The sequence below is a fragment of the Formica exsecta genome, unplaced genomic scaffold (genome assembly GCF_003651465.1).
Source record: "Formica exsecta isolate Colony F162 unplaced genomic scaffold, ASM365146v1 scaffold47, whole genome shotgun sequence".
Lineage (NCBI taxonomy): Eukaryota > Metazoa > Arthropoda > Insecta > Hymenoptera > Formicidae > Formica > Formica exsecta.
The window spans coordinates 367,430-378,560 of record NW_021851936.1 but is presented as its reverse complement, the minus strand read 5'-3'; the positions used below and the strand labels follow the sequence as shown (position 1 = coordinate 378,560).

General features: G+C 31.6%; 2 protein-coding genes and 2 long non-coding RNA genes across 4 annotated transcripts; 3 read left to right on the top strand and 1 right to left on the bottom strand.

Annotated features, from left to right (window-relative positions):
* The first annotated feature begins 1,181 nt into the window (after positions 1 to 1,181).
* Positions 1,182 to 2,342, top strand: LOC115241166. The gene is made up of 3 exons (XR_003884869.1): positions 1,182 to 1,660; positions 1,984 to 2,237; positions 2,311 to 2,342. It is a non-coding gene; the product is annotated as an uncharacterized LOC115241166 (long non-coding RNA).
* Positions 2,343 to 2,580: 238 nt separating this feature from the next.
* Positions 2,581 to 3,432, top strand: LOC115241152. The gene is made up of 4 exons (XR_003884867.1): positions 2,581 to 2,594; positions 2,702 to 2,848; positions 3,186 to 3,276; positions 3,357 to 3,432. It is a non-coding gene; the product is annotated as an uncharacterized LOC115241152 (long non-coding RNA).
* A 260-nt stretch (positions 3,433 to 3,692) lies between these two features.
* Positions 3,693 to 6,662, top strand: LOC115241151 (ras-related protein Rab-39B). Its single transcript, XM_029816753.1, has 3 exons — positions 3,693 to 4,072; positions 4,762 to 4,871; positions 5,029 to 6,662. Exons 1-3 carry the CDS (start codon positions 3,965 to 3,967, stop codon positions 5,465 to 5,467), a joined length of 657 nt encoding a protein of 218 aa, XP_029672613.1. The 5' UTR covers positions 3,693 to 3,964; the 3' UTR covers positions 5,468 to 6,662.
* Positions 6,663 to 7,176: 514 nt separating this feature from the next.
* LOC115241193 lies at positions 7,177 to 10,993 on the bottom strand. Its single transcript, XM_029816843.1, has 5 exons — positions 10,677 to 10,993; positions 9,588 to 10,412; positions 9,116 to 9,479; positions 8,701 to 9,004; positions 7,177 to 8,431 (listed from the first exon to the last, which is right to left on the bottom strand). Exons 1-5 carry the CDS (start codon positions 10,802 to 10,804, stop codon positions 8,310 to 8,312), a joined length of 1,743 nt encoding a protein of 580 aa, XP_029672703.1. The 5' UTR covers positions 10,805 to 10,993; the 3' UTR covers positions 7,177 to 8,309.
* Between the last annotated feature and the right edge of the window lie 138 nt (positions 10,994 to 11,131).

Here is an 11,131-nt window from a genome sequence, read left to right as displayed (position 1 = left end):
GTACACTTTTATAAACTTTGCTTTTTTTTATTTATTTATAAATCACGTAGTCTCAAAACACCGCTCGAGGAACTTTTCAAAGTTTTTGATATTTTTTTTCTTGAGCGAACAATACTGAAATATCGATTGTTGATACGCAATAAAGATAGAATTACACATATGTTTTTAAAATATTTCTAAAAGATATTCTGAAATATATCGTGGATAATAATAAGTTCATCAACTATTAGATGACGAATAACACGATTAATTATGAAAAGACAGATTCGATAGATTAAAAAAGGATTTTCAATAAAAATATTATAAGATTCAAAAAAGAGATTTAATGCAGCGTAAAATTTAATATGCGAACTTTAAAATAGAGCAGCATAAAAGTAGATCGATCGACTTCACGATCGGCAAATATTATATTATTTAAAAAAAACAACAATTCATCTTTAACCTTTTATCGCAATGGCTATTAGTCTTTGAAAGCACAACATTTTATCTCGAGAAAATCTCTATTATTTCCAAAATTTTTGTAATTACTGTCTAATTATTAAATAGTAATAGAGAAAAAAAATGTAACAAGATTTTTTGTCTTGTAATTAGAAGCACAATGTAAACACACAGATTTACAATAATAATTAATGATATTTTCTATTCTTCATAATACTTAATAAGTTTTATGGTTTACAAACTTAATAATAATAATAAGGCTAAATGAAATATATTTTCGTATTTATTCTAAAGAAAATTTAACATGTTCTTGACTCTTGAAAAAAATCTAATTTCTTATAGAAAAGACGTTGATGATCTATTATTATAAATATATATATTATGTTCTACTTAATTTAATTTATTAATTTATTAAATTAATTTTTTTAGTCACCAAATGATATTCAAGTGTAGATGTGGAGATGCAAAAAGAAAATTTATTAATATTTTACATAAATCCGTCGTAAAGCTTAGCAGTATCAATTGCAGAATGTTATTAAATCGATCGGTAGTTTAAGAAATAATACAAAATTTCATAAACTTTTTGTCTTCAGGTTTTATTAATATTACAATAAACTGTATTGATCACTCTTTAAATTTAAAAGATACAGATGCTCACACTATAAATTTCAAGTCAAAAATAAAAACAATGATACAAATATTAATAACGTATTTGGAATAGTTTGGAACATACAAACGATTTAAATATTTTTCAATCCATGAAAACTTTATTCAAGCACTTGAACATTGTTGGGCTGTCGACGGGGCCCTTGGGTGTAATCAACGTCACTGAGGCAAAAGCTTCCCGAAGCTTCTAAATTCGCGTAAACAATTTTTTTGCGCGATAGCACGATATTGCCTTATTAGGCAATATCGGGGATGTCAAGGGTCCCTCCGCGAGGAAACCGAAATTCCTTCGCGCGGCCTGCGATGAATCGAGTCTCGAACGTTGAGAGAGTAAGTCGGTGCAAAATTTTGTGAGAATTTAGAAGCGAGAATAAAGTAGTGATCGTTTATTATTGATCAGTATAATTAGCGGACACGAACCAGACAATTCTTAATATTACAACATTTTTATGTACAATTTGTGCGTGAGTGTACGCGCGTGTGTATGTGAATATATTAGACTAATTGTAAGCTGTGCATCTGAGGGCCCTCTCGCACGACAAACGACCCCTACGAGGTATTTTTACTTTCAGAACCTCCCGACGCGTTTGCGATCGGAGAGGCGAAAACAACATATTAGTGGAATTACTACTGATGAATGTAGAAAAAATAATGAAGCATAAATAAAGAGTATTTTTAAAAAGCTCTACCGTCGATAGCCAAGAAAACAATTTTTTGTACAAACTGGTTATCTCAGAACCTATGAAACGTACTATAATCATTTTGATCTCATTTGAAAAATAATTTAATTCTCTACAACTTTTGTTTCGGTACTTTTTGTTAAAAAACGCATACTTTCCCTGATATTTGTAAAAATGTATAAAATAACTGTGATTTCAGAGATTTTTAAGCGCTAACTTTTTAAGGAAGCATTTTTCGACTCATATTTATAGGAAACTTTTTGTTCAGAATTAAATTTCCTATAAAATCTCCAAGTCTGGTCGAAATGTTTGGGTTCATCCTGTATATACAAATACAACATGTTTTCACGGATAAACTTTGAATTTAATATAAAATTAAATAACAAAAAGAATCATGTTCCGTTCAAGAAAAAACAGTTATAACGGTGCGTTCAGTCGAGAGAGGCCTCTTATGTAAGTAAGACACATTATATTATTTATAAATTATTAATATAATCAATTTAAAATCTTTTATATATTGTTACAGATATTGTTTATACATATCGTTAAAAAAATATTAGAAAATGGCAAACCCAAATAACATTTTAAATGTATAAGCAGATGTAGTCGAAGAATATTTTAATGGGATCTAAAAAATGGAGAAAAAATATAGAAATGAATTTAAAAAACAAAGGAACTTGAAAAGAACTATAAAAATAAAATAACTGAAATAAGCAGAAAACTTAAAAAGTCGAATAAAATAAATGAGAAAGTTCAAATAAATTGCGAAAACCAAGATTGATATATTATCTAAAATAAATCAAAAATTAGGTAAGGATTTCAAATAAGTATTCTACATTTTTTTAAATTAATTTAATTTTCAAAATAAAACGGATTTATTATTATAACAATAATTTTTTTGTTTTTTTTTTTTTAAGAAAAGAGAGAGAACAACGGGAATAATGTTAAAAGATTTAATGCGATGCACTACACAAACTTTGCAAAAACAATCATGAAGGGCAGTTCCCTAATTCTGATAATAAAGAAGTCCGTACAGTAGAAACTATGACAACAATGACAGAATGGTAAGAAAAAAGAGAAAATAACTCTTTAAAACTTTATTATAATTCTTTTATATTTTATGAAAAATTCTTTCATATTTTTATGATAGAAAAAGTTTTACTATTTGTTTAGGATCTCTAATTTTAAATATCCGCAAGATATCTTTAATATTACATTTTTTTATGGAATGTTAATGGGGAGAATCTTTTCATGACAATATTATAATGATGTGTTAGAGTTTAAAGCTGATCTTACACCGCAAAACGTAGCCATCGTCATAAGAAAGAGCTTTCCTACGATGAGGTACAGCGGTCTCTTGGCCTGAATCATCATAATCAGTAGATTCCTCGCCTGTTTCAGCTCCACGTTGTACCACTTATATTGGTAAACAGCCTCGTAAATCCCGTTGCACTTGATGAACAGTGAAAACGATCAAAGAATACGTTCAAGGGTAAAAGCTTATTAAATATTCAAATACATATCACACAAAATTAAATAATTCTATACTCTGTGATAAATACATTACAACAGAAATTAATAAGGAAAATACTTACTTGGATAACTAAAAATTCCCTTATCACGCAATAAAGGCACATATGCGTGAACGTTATTGATAAATGACGTCAGAACTCCATGGGACAGTAGAAAATACATATCAACGGAATGTCTGCAATTGGACGAATTTCGTTCCGCAAATTCCGTATTGCGCATATATTCCACACCATGGGACATCGGACCGCATCATTATATTCATGTAAGACGTAAGAAAATAAATTAATAAATTAATAATAAATAATTATTATTATTATTAATAATAATAATAATAATAATAATAATAATGCCTCGCGATTATACGCGACTGTACACGAAGTATATACGGTGTCAAGTAAAGTAAGGAAGGGAGAGCTCTCCCGTGTGTATGTACAGTCGCGTATAATCGCGAGACTCCGATGATTGATGTCACGATCAGCTGTGTCGCTCTATACGCGCTGAGCTCGACAAGTCACGCTAGTTCGAAGTGCGAGGGATGCGCGAGGTCTGTTGAAGGACGTCGCACGCGCCCGATTAACGACGTATATACTATACAACAATAACAGCATCAGGCGTACGATTCGCAGACGCTTGGCGCTGTAACAAGGATGGTAGAGCCTCTCTTCGATTATCAGTTTCGGCTGATATTGATCGGCGACAGTACGGTTGGCAAGAGTTCTCTCCTTAAATACTTCACCGACGGCAAATTCGCAGAGGTAAGAACGATCGTCTTTTGACACGCGGACTCTCTCCTCGCGAATAACGACCGAACGCAAGACACGCAAAACGGGCTGCCATTAGGAATGTTTGCTACGCGCTATCTTTTTTCCCTCTTGTTGTCCTCGTGATTTAACGCAGCGCTCTAACATTCGATCTCACAAAGTCCACTTAATTTACAATCCAAGTCATCGCTCGTATTGCTCCAATTATAAATCAATTTTAATTACTGCAATGATGTGTTTGATGATTTAAATAGGTTAGGCTAGTTTCTCCTCGTGTGCCATTGTGTTGCAGCTTCGACGTATTAGTATTTATATTTATATTTAAGTACTATTTAATCTCGAGCTGTATTTGTTTCCTTTTTTTTGAATAACTGTATTTTTGCATATCATTCTTTAACTCGTCATTAAGGAATTGCATCATCATAGTTTGCATAATAATGTGATTAAAGAATTTCACGATTAGTATTAAGAATATAAGAATAAGAGTTGTCATAGTTTTTAATTGATTGTCATAATAAATATGATGGCTCCTTCTCTATGAGACTAAAAATAAAATTTAGCTTTATGGAAAAATCAGATAATATTATTTATATATAATGGAGTACTTTATAAAATGCTACGATATAGCAATTAGGAACAAGAAACAAACGAGAAATTTTTTTTAATATTTTGTTCAACTTTAGCTTTCAGATCCAACGGTTGGCGTAGATTTTTTTGCACGATTAATAGAAGTTAAGGATGGGACAAGGATAAAATTACAATTGTGGGATACAGCTGGTCAAGAAAGATTTAGGTACATAAAATCTTTATGCATATTGAAAAATGTAGTAAATAATAAATTTTTTGTTGTACATTCTTGTACGCATACACACTACAGATTTTCATACACTTGCTTGTTTAATTCTTATTGACTAACGAGAGATAAATATCAAGTATTTTTATTTTCTTAGGTCAATTACAAAATCTTACTACAGAAACTCTGTGGGAGCCCTTCTCATATATGATGTATGTAATAGAGCAAGCTTTGAACATATTCCACAATGGATGATGGAGGCGCGCAGACATATCGAGCCACATCGTCCTGTATTCGCTTTGGTAGGCTGTAAGTTGGATCTAGTAACTAATGGTGGTAGACGGGAAGTCTCAAAGGAAGAAGCTAGAGCGTTTGCCGACGAGCATGGTGTACATCATATTGAGACCAGTGCAAAGACAGGTATAAATGTCGAAGAAGCGTTTCGAGCGGTTACGCAGGAAGTTTATAATAGGATACAAACTGGCGAATACAAAGTAGAGGATGGTTGGGATGGCATCAAAACTGGATTTGCTAGACCTGGTGGTTTAGATTTTAATCTAGTCGAGGCAGAACCGGCAAAGACTTCATGTTGTTAAGTTGCTATTTTGATTTATTGAGGTAAGAAAAAGAAAAAAAGATTTCAAAGAATGCAGATGAGATAGTTATTTCAGGGAAAAATATGTAATTTAATGAATATATGAGCATCTTGTTATTTACTTGTATATGTGTTACATAATTCAGACTGAAAGTTATTTATTGCATTAATATATAACAGATTGTTTCTATATATTTGCATTATTTTATCAAGTAGCAACATATAGGCACAATTATTTTTGTTCATGTGAGAAGTAACTTTCTACTGCATTCTTTTTTTAGCGAAAAGACTAACAATTATTGAAAACTACATACATGTATATATAATTTGCATAAACCATTAGATGACTGATAAAATTCATACAATTTCCTAGAGTAATTAAATATTTATAGGGAAAATAAACGAAGATTTTATTCCTTAAAATATAAACATTCTAAAAAGCAATGATTCTTTATGGATAATGGACTGACAATGAGAGAAACACCATTTATGCATACATTTTATCTTTGAATGGCATGCATATCTTATGCATATCTATACCGTATTTGAAGCTGTTGTGCCAAGTTTATATTATAAAATTAAACATGTGGAAATAATAACACTTTGAAGTAGCTTTCCTTCTCTTTAATTCGTATTTGTTCGGATAAATATGCATGCGTTATCATAAGATTCCAAAACCAAAATCACCCACAGATTGCGTTAACTAGCCAGAGTTTCACAGCAAAGTTTGAAAGCATATAATAAATTTTAACGTTATCTACTTAGACACATTTATGGCTTATTTAGCAATATATGAAAAGCATCATAAAATTACAATTTCAACAATTTGCCAAAACATTGTATCCTGTAGATAATATTAGCTTCGCTCAACACTTTCGACAATGAACCAATCACAGAATTCTTGACAGAATATGCACAGCTCTGTAAACATGAACTTTATTAGTCATCTAATATGTTAACAATATAACATCACAACCTATTGAGCATTGAGTTAGGATTGTTTTTAACTGCTTTAAAGATATACACTACATTATATATGAATATTGTAAAACTGTAAAGAACATTTTCATAACATTGGATTGTTTAATGTATTTTGTTTATCACGGATCAATAATGTTATTTAATAAAAAGCAAGGATTGTGCAGTTTTATTAATTGATTTTTTTTGTGAGATAATAAAAGTTTACTTCTAAATGACAGTATACGAGATTTATTATTTATACTACAGCGCATTATCTTGCGTAAAGAAAACAAGATTTAAAATTGTGGTGTACTAGGTAAGATGTAAAATTATAGATGTACAAAATAAGCAGAAACATATTTCTCTCACTACTTCATCACAATTTGATTCTTGATAAATCGTTATTGATAATGCCAGAGTTTGTGAAAATATTGAATTGTAACATATATACCTAGCATATGCATTGTTGATGTTAGTATGGTATTGTTAAGTCGCTTGCTTTATGCATCATATAAGCAACTTAAATACAGCACCAAATATTTATATAGAATAACAGTATCTTCGTATATATTAATGAATTATAATATAATCTAAAGATTTTCATTGTTCCTTGTTTTATTTATATTACAAGTCGCTAGTGTTATCATTTATTTCGTCTTGGAAGAGAAATTTCTCGTTTTTTGTTTTTTTATTGAATATATATTTAAATCTATATCTAAGGTGACTAGAAATGTTTCTATATATTTTTTCTTGTTAACATACACATACTTTTTTTGGCAAGATTTCTGTGATATAAATGTACGAAATAGTGAACAATTTCTGGAAATATTCTATATCTAACTGCATATAATACGTGTTTGACGTTTACATTATTAAAATTTGTACAATTTTAATTTAAGCAGCGCTCAATTATATATACTATATTTACAAAACAACTCATTGCATTATGTGCTACATGTACATAAACGTAATAGCTTTATAATTTAAAATTGCTCAGATGGCACCAAATTTCTTATATTACTGCAGCTTTAAAACATTTACACCATCAACATGTAACACTGCACCGAATAGTATCAGAATGATAGTCCTGATAGAATTAGAATAACAAATGTATGAAACCATTGCAGCTGGCATATCAACTAGCTTTATATAAAGCTTCATGATATTCTAAAATACTATGAATAGGTAATGAATCTTTTTTATGTAATATGCTTGATAATTTAAATGCTATAAGTTTCAAAGTTAATACAGGGGACGAAGGGGGGGGAGGGGCAGTTTTAGAGCATATATACAAGATGTTCCTTACAATCTACACAATAAAACATTTTTTTATATAAAACATAAGCACAACAGTCACTCTATGTATATATGTGTATATGTGTGTGTAAAAAAATTCATCTCAATATATACTATTACAATATACTTTTCTTTTAAAATCAAAGTGAGCTTAAAGAATCGACTTTTAATGCATCTAGAATAGGGCAATATTATTCAAAACGCAAAACCCAAAGAATATAAACTTCCATATGCCCTGTTTTGTTTGGTGTACAGATTTCACTCTGTGTAGATCAAAATGGAACATTTGCTATATACTTTTTACACATACTATATTAATAAATAAATTTTAAATAGCAAAATTTGAGAGAAACATATTCAGGTGCCTTTAGATAGTGAACATGATAGTTATATTTTGGAATGTTTGAGGCCCCTTCTCAGCTATCTAAATTACTTTTGCAATTTATAGACAATATAAGAGAAAATATACTTAATGATGGTAACATTTACTTTCCTGTCATTACATATTATTTTTATATAAATAGAAGATGCGCGCGACCACGCGCGTGCATCTTATAATTAATTATTTAATAAGTGAGGCATTCACATTATAAGGTATCAGCTATTATACCTTCATTACTGTGTTCCAGAGATTCACATCCGAACAACACATATTCTTCTCGTGACAACCAAAATGGATTACCTTCAATGTATTCCGGCGGGGTTTTATCTAAAACATAATTAATTTCGAAATAAATTACTTATAATACTGTTATTTATTTTTGTTTTCAAATATTTTTCAATTTTATTGTATATTTATATCTTTTAATGCATTTTAAACATGTTTCTGATTTTCATGTTTTTCTGCTGATTTAATATCATGCTTTTTCATTGTCATTATTATCACATATACATTGTTACTATACATATATAATAAATATTTTTATACTTAATTATATTATATATACAGAAATATATACAAAAATTATCTATGCTTACCAGGATGCACAGCTAAAGGCACATATGTAGATCCCATTGCGACATTCCAACTATGCGTTCCAGGACAGCTCCTCACTTCTAAAATGTTGCTATATTCTGGCAACACTTCACGTAGATCCTTGGTAAGCCTTAATTCGAAACCCGAAAGATCCGTATTTCCGCCAGTAAGTAGAATATGTGAAAGGCAATCGTGCATTATATCTTCCGATAATCCTGACGTTACATCTTTTATAACTTCGGGCAAACGGAGGCTGATGTACATCATTTCGGGAGCTATATACAACTCTGGCCCTAGAGAAACTCTCTAAAAATAATGGTATTTTTGTTTAATACATTTTTTTCGTAAATGCGCGAGTTGTTAGTAAAATTAAATTTTTTTTCAGCTATAATATACATAAAACTGATATATATATACCCAAAATTGTTTATAATCCGCGTAACTATCAACTCGAAGATTAATATGTTCTCTCGCCTTCTGTCCAAAGCGTTTTTCTTCGTTTTTTATGTTATAGCTCAGTCTACATCTTTCTTTAACAGCCAAAACATCCAAGTAGGATATAGGAATTTGATGATATTCTTTTGGTTGCCAGTGCATAGCTTGCTTTAAGTGATAAGCAACATGCCAACCACCCACGGGCAGCAATCTCCAACGTTGCGGTATAACCCGTCCTCCGATTACGACTGCTACCGTTGTACTAAGAGCACCGCTGTCGATTACGACGCAAGTTTCCACGTCCAACATAGCACATGCTGCTAGAGGTTTCGGTACCAGACATACCCTGCAATAATTTTAGTCGTAAGATTTTATATATGGATATTGAAATGTTTATAATACAAACGTAATGTAATACAAAAGTAACAGACTACTGATGTTAATACAATCGTACCTCGCTACTTTAACTTCTTGGAATAAATAATGTAACAATTGTTTTCTCAATGTGGGATGCATAGCCAATGGTTCACAAAACATGAGTACAGTGTTCGGCTTTCTCAGCGTTGCGGTCAAGCTCATTTGATGAAACAAGTGATCGATAAAGGTCTTGAGGACTGGAAACGTGCCCTCGCATAATAATGCCTCTGCCGGGCTTACAACATCCACATTTGGAATACCGAAAACGTCAACTGTGTCAGTGCAGTAGCCGTTTATGAGCTTCTGATAAATAGGGTTCGGTCTGGTGTAACACATGGGATCATTTTGATGCGTGATTAATCTGCGCTTTTCCCTGTACAGTTTCACAGGATTGCAGAAAACGCAGAACGGTCCGCTTGGCCGTGGAATCTTAGCGGTCGCCAATTCCGATAATTTTAATAATTTCAATCTTTTTGCTAGCGACTTTGTGTCAGACTTGGAGCGTGTGCTGCTGCTTGGAGCATTTTGAGTCTGCACTTGCTCCATATGAGTTTTATTGTTATACTTTGGAATGCCAAACATCGAGAAGTGCCTCCTTAATCCAAAGTTTGGCGTGATGACCCATGTATACTTATTGCCAATCTCGATCACCACTTTAGCACTGGAACCTTCTACGCAATTTCTCTGACAAGTGTAGCCACTGCAGTGGTAACATTTCGGAAAAGGTGCGTTCTCGCCCAATGTTATTACCATATGCAATCTGTAGCACATAGCTTTGAAGCTGACGCTGAGTAATTGCAGACATTTTATATCTGGGAATCTAAAATGTACTTTTGAAATCAACTGCAGCCATTTCATCTTCCTAAAATAATACAAAACCGTCTTAAAAATAGAAGAGATTATATTTCGCTCCCGGTATAATAATCACAATAATATGACATATTTAGATCTTTCAAATGTGCACTTAAAAAATTTCAATCTCATTGTGAAAAATGATAGTAAACGATTATCAGTGTATCCGATTTTCGCGAACGAAAGCGCGATGCTTTCGAGCACATAAATCGTTTATAAATCTCGTCGGAATCATTCTGATTTTGGCATAAACCTAACCCTAGCATTCACTCACCACAGATAATCCGTGTCCGACGTTTTCCTTAAATATTTGCAGGTGCTACCGAAAGCGATAATGTCAGGTACATCGCAGTATAATAAAATCTTAATCCAAATCTCTTCCGGGAAGACCGCGGGATCCATAATTGTGTGTTATTAATAAAAACGATAGAAAAATGTTACATGGATCAACAGTAGCACTTGGTACAGGCCTTCAGACACTCCCCAGGACCAACGAATACGCTAGTCAAGTTCAAGGTTACAATAACGGATAAAACTTGAATCAATATGTTATCCGCAGACGGTATCAATTAATCGTACGTTTGCGAAAATTTGACCTATAGATAATCTCGGTAAAATAAATCGGTACTCAAAATGTAATTGTTCAAATCGGTTCAAATGATTTAATAATCAATAATCATACTCTAAACAGGAATAATAAAAAGACAAAATTTAAATATAGTTTTTTTA

What these genes read in the sequence shown, in the direction of transcription:
- LOC115241193 (XM_029816843.1), bottom strand. Translation starts at nt 10,804, where the DNA reads ATGGATCCCGCGGTCTTCCCGGAAGAGATTTGGATTAAGATTTTATTA. An exon ending in TCGGACACGGATTATCTGTG is followed by an intron (nt 10,413 to 10,676) that starts GTGAGTGAATGC and finishes GTATTATTTTAG; the next exon opens with GAAGATGAAATGGCTGCAGT. An exon ending in CAAGAAGTTAAAGTAGCGAG is followed by an intron (nt 9,480 to 9,587) that starts GTACGATTGTAT and finishes AAATTATTGCAG; the next exon opens with GGTATGTCTGGTACCGAAAC.
- LOC115241151 (XM_029816753.1), top strand. Translation starts at nt 3,965, where the DNA reads ATGGTAGAGCCTCTCTTCGATTATCAGTTTCGGCTGATATTGATCGGC. An exon ending in CCGACGGCAAATTCGCAGAG is followed by an intron (nt 4,073 to 4,761) that starts GTAAGAACGATC and finishes GTTCAACTTTAG; the next exon opens with CTTTCAGATCCAACGGTTGG. An exon ending in GCTGGTCAAGAAAGATTTAG is followed by an intron (nt 4,872 to 5,028) that starts GTACATAAAATC and finishes TTATTTTCTTAG; the next exon opens with GTCAATTACAAAATCTTACT.